At 39.0% G+C, this 11,313-nt stretch overlaps 2 protein-coding genes across 2 annotated transcripts; one reads left to right on the forward strand and one right to left on the reverse strand.

Moving 5' to 3' along the window:
- Positions 1-218: 218 nt before the first annotated feature.
- On the forward strand, positions 219-1,538 carry LOC120106205 (transcription factor MYB77-like). The gene has a single exon (XM_039119119.1). It carries the CDS (start codon positions 623-625, stop codon positions 1,364-1,366), a length of 744 nt encoding a protein of 247 aa, XP_038975047.1. The 5' UTR covers positions 219-622; the 3' UTR covers positions 1,367-1,538.
- A 4,309-nt stretch (positions 1,539-5,847) lies between these two features.
- Positions 5,848-9,359, reverse strand: LOC103711965 (cinnamyl alcohol dehydrogenase 2-like). The gene is made up of 5 exons (XM_039119120.1): positions 9,161-9,359; positions 8,957-9,070; positions 8,428-8,655; positions 7,236-7,675; positions 5,848-6,272 (listed from the first exon to the last, which is right to left on the reverse strand). Exons 1-5 carry the CDS (start codon positions 9,250-9,252, stop codon positions 6,076-6,078), a joined length of 1,071 nt encoding a protein of 356 aa, XP_038975048.1. The 5' UTR covers positions 9,253-9,359; the 3' UTR covers positions 5,848-6,075.
- Positions 9,360-11,313: the final 1,954 nt, after the last annotated feature.

The following is an 11,313-nucleotide window of genomic DNA, read 5'->3' on the forward strand; positions in this document are numbered from 1 at the left end:
AGTCTCAGGGCTTACTTGAGATATGCTCAAGAAGGAAAGCCGCCGAAAATGGACAGCTGCAGTGCGACCACTCTATCCAAAATTAATTCTATTATATACATAATTTGACAAATACGCTCCCGCATTTAGTAAGAGTGACAGTGGATAAGCACTCATTCTTTAATTAAGACAAACAAACATAGCAGAATGCCTCAGATTAATAAACCCCCCCGCCCCCGCTCCAAAAAAAGAACCGTTCCGTTACCAGTTATGCATAAATCCCAACCGCAAACCATATCATATCCAACGATCCACGGTTATTATGAATTCCTGTTACAATCGCCCGTTTTTTCTTTTTTTTAACGCCTTTAACCACCAGTAGTCCGTTACACGTACCGCACCCACACGTGTCCGGTTGCCAGCTGTATCTATCGAAGCAAACCGCGTCGGCCCACACAGCGGCGGCGTTCCCCTTTGCATCCCCATTTTTTTAATCGCCCCCCTGTTTGACCCCCGAAGAAACCATCAGTCCCCGTCTTTATATACCGCATTCTGACCCCTGGTTTGTTTTCAAGACTCGAATAGTATCGATCAAGAATTGGAGAGAGTGAGGAGGGGTTTGGTGGACTTACAGGCGGCGGCGATGGTGGAGGAGAGGATAAAGGGGCCGTGGGGACCGGAGGAGGACGAGGCGCTGCGGCGGCTGGTCGAGATTCACGGTCCACGGAACTGGTCGGCGATAAGCAAGGGGGTGCCGGGGCGGTCGGGGAAGTCGTGCCGTCTGCGGTGGTGCAACCAGCTGTCGCCGGAGGTGGAGCACCGCCCCTTCACGGCGGAGGAGGACGAGATCATCGTCAGGGCCCACCGCCGCTTCGGCAGCAAATGGGCCACCATCGCCCGCCTCCTCGCCGGCCGCACCGACAACGCGGTCAAGAACCACTGGAACGCCACCCTCAAGCGCCGCCTCGCCTCCCTCTCACCCGCCTCCAACGATGACGACGATCGGAATAAGCGATGCCGCAGCACGCCCTCCGGATCCGACGTCAGCGATTTCTCCGTCTCCCCCTCCCCGCCGCCGCCGCCGCCGCCGCCGCCCAGCGGGGACGACGATCCGATGACCGTGCTGTCGCTGGCATTGCCGGGACGTGGATCGGATTCCGGCGAGCAGCAGGCGGCGGGGCTAGGGGGAATTCGTCTGCCGGCGGAGATGGAGGGGGCGATGAGGGAGATGGTGAGGAGGGAGGTGAGGGGTTACATGGAGGGGAGGGGTTGTGGTGTGCCTGAGGGAACCGGAGTAATGGATCGGTTGATCTGTGAGGAGGTGAGGAGTTTCATGGCGGAGATGGGGAAGAGGCGGTATGATGTGCCCTTGGGTTGGCATCTCTGAGCTCAAGGAAGGTAGGTGTTGTTTCTCTCATTTTGCTATCACCGAGGGAAGTTTTCTGTGAATCAGGAATGGGCAAACCAAAAAAAGGAGCATAGTATAAGAGTAGGAACAGTGTTCTGTTTAATATTTTATGATTTCATATTACATTCAGAGTTCAATTAGTTCTTCTTTTTTTTCTCATGTTCTGTTATTCTTTTGCGTATGATGTGTGGAAAAAGAAATTTTGAATTTGGATAGAGTAAAAATATTGCCGTTTTATTGTGTCCGAATCGGTGTGGAGAGAAGGGCAAGGATTGGGTGATGATGGTAAAATATTTCTTGGGAAGTCCTGCAGGTTATATTCGGCCATGATTTATACCAAGAAATTGATTTGATGACACATGTATCTAGCGGACGTGGGCTACGATATATTTGTCCTAACACCTGATCGAGGTCAGAAAATCATCAGAAAAAATAAGACGTAGAAATGGTTAATATAATCGAGCTTGTCTCGTGCTGATGAGCAGGGTGATGTCGATGTGTGTGGTTCTGACCTGAATATTATGCAGGTGACGTAATGGGTCGCGGCGAGCGAGAGTGAGAAAGAAAAACAAAAGAAAAAAAAAAAAATCGAATTGGAATCCTGATCCAAATCAGTTTATTCGGTTTAATCTATGTTGGTTTTTTCTAAATTTTGTTTCATATCAGTTTAAGAAAGTTTTGAACAGAAAAGAAAATTCAGTTTATGATTTCTGTTTGAGTTTTTAGAAAACTAATTCAAATATAGAGTGAGGAAAAGTGGTTTAGTTTTTCTTATATATAAAATAAAATTTTATATTTAGATTTAATTCAGCCTATTAGCTTGATATAATACCAATCTGGCAAACCAAACCAAATATTTTTGTAATGATTTCAAGCAGTTTTTATAAATAGTCATTAGAAAACGATCGAAATAAAACCGACCCATCCCAACCCAGAAGCACTTCTAGACTAAGAAGTCAGATTTGTCTACGATGACTTGCTAGTAATAAAGTTTTATTCAGTCAAGTTAATAATTCAATGACTACCCAAGATCTTATAGATTATTTTTCTATTTTATATATACAAGATTACATTTTATATCATAATACATATTAGTTGGAATTTTTGATTTTTTTTCTTTTAGGCCGACATGAAATTATAGACTTAGGCATTCTTAAATAGACTTAAATGGTCAGATTATACTGAAATCACATTAGAATTGTGCCAAACCATCCTTTTAATAGCGCCACAAACATACTAAACATTATCGAACCACTCTAAATAGCAAGGATGGTGCTATGTCACTTAACCATGGATGACAGAGTAGCACTAGAGTTGTATTCAAAGATTGTGGAAATTTCAAGGTAGGTTAGATAGTATTTGTAGTTAAAAAAAGTCTTCATACGGGTGAATTGAGCCATCCGTACCTTAAATTTTTATTATGCCTTTATATTTGATCCTCATGTCCTTGTGCATTTTTTTTCATTATTATAATTGGTGTTGTTCTTGTTTTTTTATTATTTATTATTAGAAAGAGATAGTCCCCACCTTTTCTACTCTATAGCCATCTATTTTTAAAAGCCAACTTTAATCAAAATCAAATTCCGTCCCTTTGTGTAAGTGGATAGAAGGGGATATCATCCGAGCAATTGTTTTGTGACCTCAAGTTTCAAAACTATACTTGTACGTGAAAATTATGTAGGCTTTAAAAACATATCTTCTTCTTCTGTAACTTGATATTTGATGGGTATACAAGCCATTAATTAGAAGATTCCCAATAGCAACAACCAACGCTGGAAAATCTATTAATTAGTCGCAACACTTTAAAGACCTTCTGCAGCACCACATATATTCATTACATTCAAGATTTAAAAATATGGTTATTATTTAGCTATCATTCTACTGTATGATAATTACATAGCATAAATAATGGCTGTTATTTTATGATTCTATTGCTTATTAAAATGAATACTCCAATTGTGCATTCCAGTTTGTAACCAAAAAGGTTCATTTCAGTAGGAAGAAATAACATTAATTCAACGAATAATAATTTAAGAAAAAAATTCATCATTTTTATCTTATTATTTGCTATTCAATACCTATTATCTCCAGTACAACAAAAAGGATTTTTTGCTGATTCATCCCCAAAATCTTGTATTCGTGTTATCAATTTTTACTTTTTTCAGCATTTGTATTTTAATGTCTGAAACCCTGTAATTTATTGCTTATAATGCATCCTTAGGTTAAGTAGATGGTAACAAAATATTCTAACAAACGGCGTTACGGTCACATTCTATAGATATTTTTGTCCCCAACCCTCATACTTTACTAATCCCTGAATCTTTATCTCTCTACCATTAGTCCTCTTGCGACCAAGTTTAAGCGAACAAGAAAAGGGTCAATCAAGCAAGAATTGGCTTGAGCCCACTTATTGCCTATATGTACATGTTCGAATGCAATCCATCCGTTCATTCTGCATCGGTCCATCTGATTTGAATTTTCTAGTGTAATTTTTGATCCAGTAATTATTGCCATTAATGTTAAATAGACGATAAGTGGTAACTCCATGATGAGCTTTAAAATCCAAGAAAAACAATAAATGGATAAAGAAAGGAAGAAAGAATCTGACTACATAACATATCTCCTTTCGTGTTCAATCTCAAAAGAATTAAAGAAAATGGGCCTGTGCAGTGGTGGAGGGGGGCACCCTTGCTTCGAGATATTTGGGTAATGGTGAGAGATGGATTGGCTTTTTAGGCCAAGCATATGTATAGAGAGGTCAATAGGATCGCAGACTGGATGGCTGCTTATGTGGCCTGCCACTTCGGGGGCATCCTGTAGATCGAAGAGGGAGAGTTGCCCCGGACACTTCGTGATTTGTAATATATCCGTACTCGTAATGTATGAAATCCCCGTTTTAGAAAAAAATAAAAAAAAAAGAAGCATACATAGAGAGATAGAGAGAGTGAGGAAACTTTGAAAGTCCAACTAGCAGCGAGAAAAAGACTGTCATTTCCCTTTTTAGACGGTTTTAGTAATTTTATGATAAAACTATCTTCGATCAATTTTCTTAGTTTAGTTTGATTTTATTTTCCTATGTGGGTTAGGGTCATAGCTAGACTTCACTTGAAGTTAAGAAAAGAACAAAATCTAATCGCGTTCTTAGAATTATAACAATATATTGTTTTCCTAGAATATCTTCAAATCAAGATCCACTAAAATCTATAGCAAAGGTAAAAAAATGAAACAAGATTTCCTATAATATGTTAGCATGTTATAATTGTTTATATTTTGTTGTCTTGCTGTTGTACGTCGTTTAGTTCATTAACTTAATGGATGGGTGGAGGGGTGAAATGAAGCCCAGGCCTGAATGAGTGGTTACATCAAATTTGGCACTTGGCTCAAATAAATTTCTAAAACTCAAGCTCCTTGCTAATGGCTCTATTACAAGAGTAAATGGTAGTTTGCAATTGTTGAAGGGGCTTTACAGTAGTTCTAAGATAACGATGGTTGTTTTACTCTGCTATAAATTTTACATTTAAATAGCCAACATGGTTGTCCATCCAATAGATAAATATTCGTATTTTATAGACAAATAGGTATAATAGTACAATTTGATCAGGCATGGTTGATCATAGTTGATCATGGGCTGGGCATCGGGCCTAGACTATATTCATTTTTAGTCGGGCAGCAAGATGAGCCTGTTTTTCGTGCCTAAGCTTAGTCTGTGCGTAGCCCTAATGACCGAGCTATTACTGAACCTTGGTTTGGATGGTACAAGTCTTTACCGCTTTAGAGAAGGAGCGGGGGTTTGATTCCAAAATGCATCAAAAATCTCACTACAACCCCCAGTTATACGAAATATTGGTTCTGCCAGCAATAGCTCGGTTTGTCCAGGACCTGGGTTCCAGTCTAGATGGGGTGGTGGGCCCTCCTAGTCTAAAATTATTCAACGTTAGGCATTACATAAACAGGCATGTTTGTGAAGGAATTGGATTTTGAGCCCAAGTTACTTGCTAATCGAGCAGGACCTTGCATGCAAAATACAAATTGTTTTGCATATGGCTTTATCAAATCATCCCGGCATAGGATGTTTTAATTTGATACTGTAAGAATCCGTGTGGGCATGTGTTTAGTCCCACCTCAATTATTCACCAAGAAGATCTTGAGTATTTATACAAGACTAAGGAACCTAAATAATATCCTCCGATTAACTTTTTTTTTTAAATGAGCTCTTAGGTTATACATGCACATAGTCATTTCTTTTTATTATTAATTTTTTATACAAAATCAAATAGAATGATTGCGTACTGTGTGTTTTCCTTTTTTTTGAACGCCAATAACATCGTTTGGCCTTTGAGTTACTTGCTCCATGAAAATTTGGGTACTTGAATATGCCCCTACTCCAATGGATGATTCTTATGCCACATTGGATAATTTTAGAATAGGAGCATGGATAAGAAATGCATAACACAACCCCATTTGAACATAAGAAAAGAACAGGAGGAGGTTTCTGCAATCGCAACATACTCAAGAATAGTAGCATTCACAAAAAATTACAGGGTAGCTTCTAATTCTTATTGACCATTTCATGACCACTCGCAAGGGAAGAATAAATACAACTTAATGAAACTTGCCACCAAGTTCTTAGCTGAAAGAGATTTAGACCCTTCTATTGGTTTCTTCTGGGACCGTTTTGAGGATTATGTTCAGAGTTTGCTGCGAGCCACATCCACAACAAACCTATACCTGACATCGTTTCGCTCGAGCCTCTCTATTGCTTGGTTCACAGATTCCATCTTCACCATCTCAATCATGGATGTCAGCCCCTTCTCCTTACAAAACTCCAACATCTCCTGTGCCTCCTCCATACTCCCAATGAAAGTCCCAATGATAGATTTCCTTCCTGTCAAAATTAAGTCCCACCAAATTATTAGTTTAGTACGAACTAAAACAACTAATTGAAGTTTACAAATTTTCTCAATTTGTTGAAAACTTCTCTCTCCTGCAAGATTACAAGGAAATGAAATGGTAGGCAAGGGAGAAAGAATGAGGATGACTTCTACCAAACTCATGAAATATTTGTAGTGTTCTATCTTTGCACTCCTAACTTCGTACTACTAGTACCTTCTCCCCTAGCTTCTGCATGGGGCTCGAAATGGCCGAGACTTTTTTGTAGGTGAGAGGTCGGAGATTGGATGCTCTCATAAGTTTTTTGGGGAGAAAATAGAAATCTTTGTTTTTATTTTTGTTCTATGAACACTTTTCAATGGTGAACGGTACCTTCATGATTTGACCTTTTGGGCCACAAAATTAAAGAGGAGGCAGGTTGATTTGTTAGCAACCAAAAACAGTGACTGGCCACCAGCAGCAGATGCCGTCAAGCTTGCCTTAATATATGTGCTGAATAACCTTTGAGATTGGCACACATAGCTAAATGAAATAGATACCAAAAGATGCTCGGCATGCATCTAGTGACAAGTTTGATGACATCCATGATAAAAAACAACTCACTTTTGCGGCCTGCTGACCCAGCATAATGCAGCTTGGATGATGTATGTTAAAATATTTGCAGAATAATAATAATAATAATAATAATAATAATATAGGTTGATATATAATTATGCTAACAAACAAAGTATTATAAGTGATACAGATTGTTATGTAATTTCTAAAATCACTCTAACAAGATCATGTTAACAATGAAAAATAATATAGGTTGTTATAAAATCACGTTAATAAAAAAAATATTATAGGTGATGCTGGTTGTTACGTGATCTCTAAAATTATGCTAACAATATATAAGCATAATGTAGTTGCACCAAAGCAGAAAAAATAGTCATTGCCCGGAGAAAATGGGGATACTGACCTAGCATGATCATAGGAGTCACAAACTGCATCGGCTGGTTGATGACTCCCATCATGATCAACTTGCCATCAACCTTGAGGAGAGGGAGGTAGGGTTCCAAAGGGTGGAACACCGGGATCGTGTCGATGATGTAGTCGAGAGTATCCACGGCGGCTGCCATCTGATCGGCGTCGGAGCTCACGAGGTAAGCGTCGGCGCCGAGGTGCTCCATGGCCTCCTCCCTCTTCTTGTCGGAGGAGCTGATGACGGTGATATGGTGGCCCATGGCCTTGGCAATCTTGACTCCCATGTGACCTACTCCTCCAAGGCCAAGGATCCCTCCCTTCAACCCTTCCTTCATTAAACCAAAACTCTTCAGGGGACTGTACACAGTCAAGCCTGCACACAGGAGTGGTGCTGCTTGTTCTGGTGCTAAACCGTCCGGTATTTTCACCACAAACCTGTTGTTCACCATAAAAGTCACCAATGATCTAAATCCACGTCCTAGGTACAACTTTTGATTGCAAAATATACATACATACATACATACATACATACATACATACATATATATATATATATATATATATAGAGAGAGAGAGAGAGAGAGAGAGAGAGAGAGATGACGTGGACACCCACTTTGGCTCACATCAGTCTCCACAGCTGGATTCTTTCGGTACGTGCCCTTCCAAGACTTTAATTTTGTGTGTACTCAAAAGCATTGTTCCAGTTATATTTGACGAAGTCAAGTCTTTGATTGTTGTTTTCAAAAAAATAGAATATTAGCTATTAACAGTAAAATAACGATTGATGTCATGATAATTTGTTATAGTCGGCTGCGTCAGCGTCCATATAATATAAAAAGCTTATTTGTCTAATTCTATTATAGCCATCAAAATGGCTTGAATGACATAACAAAGGCTAAACCCAATATTAGTTAACAAAGCAAAGAATGACATGACATTCAACTCAAATATGTGAATGAGAGAAAAGCTGATAGATGGAATTGGGATGGCATTTCGATACTCATTTGTTGTTTTCTTTTCAAATATATAATCACATATACATGCATATATGTACGTGTGTGTGTGTGTGTGTGTGTCAAGGTACATGCAAGTTTATAGAGTTTGCATTTGTAGAAGGCAGTAACATAATACCGGGGAGAAGGAGCATCTCTTGGACATAAGTTTCTTTTTAGTAAACAATTACTTACTTCTGATCAACAACCATGGCAGGAGCAAAGCCACCTTGGGTGGGCTTTCCATCAGTGTAGACGTCGTTGTATGACCAAATCCTCTTATTGCAGTACTGCTCTATGTTGGCCTTGCAAGGACCGCATGCTCGACAGCAGCCAACCACCACCCCGACCCCAACCGTGTCACCAACTCTAAACTTGCTCACCTTAGATCCCACCTCAGCCACTTCCCCAGCAACTTCATGTCTATTAAATTTTTCGAATAAACATAGATTAAAACATAAAGCAGGTAATCGCACAACAAACCATGCACGAAGGCAGCTGCAAACGTTTCATAAAAATAGATAGAACTTGGAAACAAATATGAAAAGATTCATGAAGCATCACGGTTGGAAGCTGTTTAGAGTGGTGTCAAGGTTGTGGTTCCCCGTAAGCAAAAGCTTTGGGGCACTAACCTTCGATTCTTAGGATCCGGATTATTTTGATTGTTTTCATGTTGGTTTAGCATTAGCTGCTCGATATATAGAAAGAGAAAGAAATAGAATACCCAGGGACCATTGGATAATTGGACATGCCCAAGTGGTTCTTTGCTTGGTGGATATCAGTGTGGCATATCCCACAGTACAACACCTTGATGAGCACATCCTCCGGGCCGGTTTCCCTGTTTTGGAGCCAATAACCAAAAAAATGAGGAGTTGCTATAGGATTTGGAAAGAATAGGGAGGCTGAAGAATGAATGAATTGTTGTTACCTTAGCGTATAGGTGTAAGGTGTCAAGACTCCTGAGGCATCTCTTGCTGCCCACCCTGTGATAACTCTGTTGTTGGACCCGGCACTTGCCATTTCCTGGAAAGAAGAAGAAGAAGAAGAAGAAGAAGAAGAAGAATAGAACAAAGGATGGGGTGGTGATTGTTCTGGGTTGCTCCTTCCTTTGCCTTGACGACGATGTCATTTATATTGAGATGGAAAAAATGAAGCTAGAGGATAGAGGTGCTCACCAAAAACTTAAAAATTATAAGGCAAGTATGTCGGGTTGGTGGTGTTTGGTAGGTAGGGACGAAGTCAGAATGTATGCTGTTCCATATATTTCCCCATCTTTGTATGATTGTATCACCTTCTACAATATGTACATCGTGCCATGCATTAGTATGAATAGAGCAATGGCCAATTTGTAGAAATGGAGCACTTTACAAGGATTTTTATGTACATATAAAGAGGATGGGGAATAGTATATATGCAAGTATGAAAAATATTAGGAGCTAAACTGCACAAAAATTAATCTATAAATCAATAAAAATATAACATAAGGAAATGGCTTAATGATGGTCAAGCCAGATAAATTGGTGAAGATGATGGGGACTTGGTCAGCAATCAAGAATCCCATATGCTTTAGGTGCTTAAGTGATGTCATGACCCTCATATGAAAGAAAACTTGAGAGTAATTTGGTTCTGTTAAGAGCAAGTGGAAAAAGGAAATAGAGTTGGTGGCTAGTAAGACCTGATCAAAGAAAGCTATTGGTTCCATTAGACTAAATTATCTTAAGAGCTTGTCTTATTTTTTTCACTTCTACAATGTTTAGTGGTAAGAGAGAGTCTCAACTACCATATATTTGACTCACTCGATAATAATTTTAAAATGCTTGGAGTTTTATGCATCCAAACCATTCATAAAAAATAAAAAGATGAAGATAGGAACTGACCCCACAAATCCGGTGCGACTTCCCATCTTATATAGGTTCTAAAAGCAACTACAGATAAATTGCCTGCATCAAGTAAATCTATAAGAAATTTTGAAGGAGTGCATGCACTTTGTTTTGCATCTAATGATCCGCATGCCATCTGCACCAACTTACACCATATCTACTAGCTCTCCAAATTTTTTTGGCCCTAGCTTGATGTCTAGAAAATTGAGATTTACAAGCATGATCATCAATTGTTTTTAAATAGATTGTGTAATAAAAGGAAGAAAAGAGAAAATTGAAATAAATATAATCTGCACTAATTCAACATCTATATGTACAGCACAAGGAGTCTTTGCTATAGATTCTTTTTCATCTAATCTTTAGCTATGGTGGCCTGACTAGAGCCACCAACTGCTATATATTAATTGTATGATAACAGATCAACAACTCTTCCACAACAACTCCCTTTGGGAAAGTTTAGAAGTTTTGGATCATGCGACTTCCCAACAACCTTATAATAACGTCTTGCTCCCAAAAAATTTTGGCGCTTACCAAGTCAAATGACAAATTCCCATCAAAGAAGTCTTTCTGATATGGGACGCCTAAACTAAGCAGCTATTTAACTTTGGGTGCAAGCTTACAAGTCAGCAAGATTTATCATTTGCATGTAACATCAAATGTCTTACGAGTGACACGTACGTTTTCCTTTATTAAATCAAAGAATGGAATTATTTTTGTGATTCTTTTCAAATAATACAGATATATTAATGTTTTTCTTATTTTTCTAATCCGCAAGGCTGCAATTATACGTATTACAGCAGACAAAATTCCAATAATACGGATATCCCCTCAGTAACGAACATCTCACCCAACACTGTTATTTCTTTATTATAATGACAATGGTGGAAATTATTGGCCCAATTCAGTCTCGTTTCAGTTTTATTTTGCTAAACGTCAGGAGTCAGTAGTGGCTGCTCAAGCAGGTTGTATCCAAGTTGAGGAAAGCCTAACCTAATGCAATCAGTTCTCTATATTTCCCATGCTAAGACCATCTTTAGCTAAATTTAGATTTTAGTATAGTTGGGTTAGATATTGTGAATCGTGTAACATTGGGTTGGATAAGAATCCTAATGTAGTGGAAATGTTTGGGATATATTTATTGGATAGTATAATGTTGGGTTGAGGTATCAAGATATTCATTTTTCGGCTTCCCAATTTTCCA

The sequence above is a fragment of the Phoenix dactylifera genome, unplaced genomic scaffold (assembly GCF_009389715.1).
Source record: "Phoenix dactylifera cultivar Barhee BC4 unplaced genomic scaffold, palm_55x_up_171113_PBpolish2nd_filt_p 000490F, whole genome shotgun sequence".
In the NCBI taxonomy this organism is placed as follows: domain Eukaryota; kingdom Viridiplantae; phylum Streptophyta; class Magnoliopsida; order Arecales; family Arecaceae; genus Phoenix; species Phoenix dactylifera.

Excerpts from the sequence above, each read along its gene's own strand:
- LOC120106205 (XM_039119119.1), top strand. The coding sequence starts at position 623 with ATGGTGGAGGAGAGGATAAAGGGGCCGTGGGGACCGGAGGAGGACGAG.
- LOC103711965 (XM_039119120.1), bottom strand. The coding sequence starts at position 9,252 with ATGGCAAGTGCCGGGTCCAACAACAGAGTTATCACAGGGTGGGCAGCA. Across the intron at positions 8,656-8,956 it reads AATTATCCAATGGTCCCTGG|ACATGAAGTTGCTGGGGAAG; the intron begins GTATTCTATTTC and ends AAAATTTAATAG. Across the intron at positions 6,273-7,235 it reads GACTCCTATGATCATGCTAG|GAAGGAAATCTATCATTGGG; the intron begins GTCAGTATCCCC and ends TAATTTTGACAG.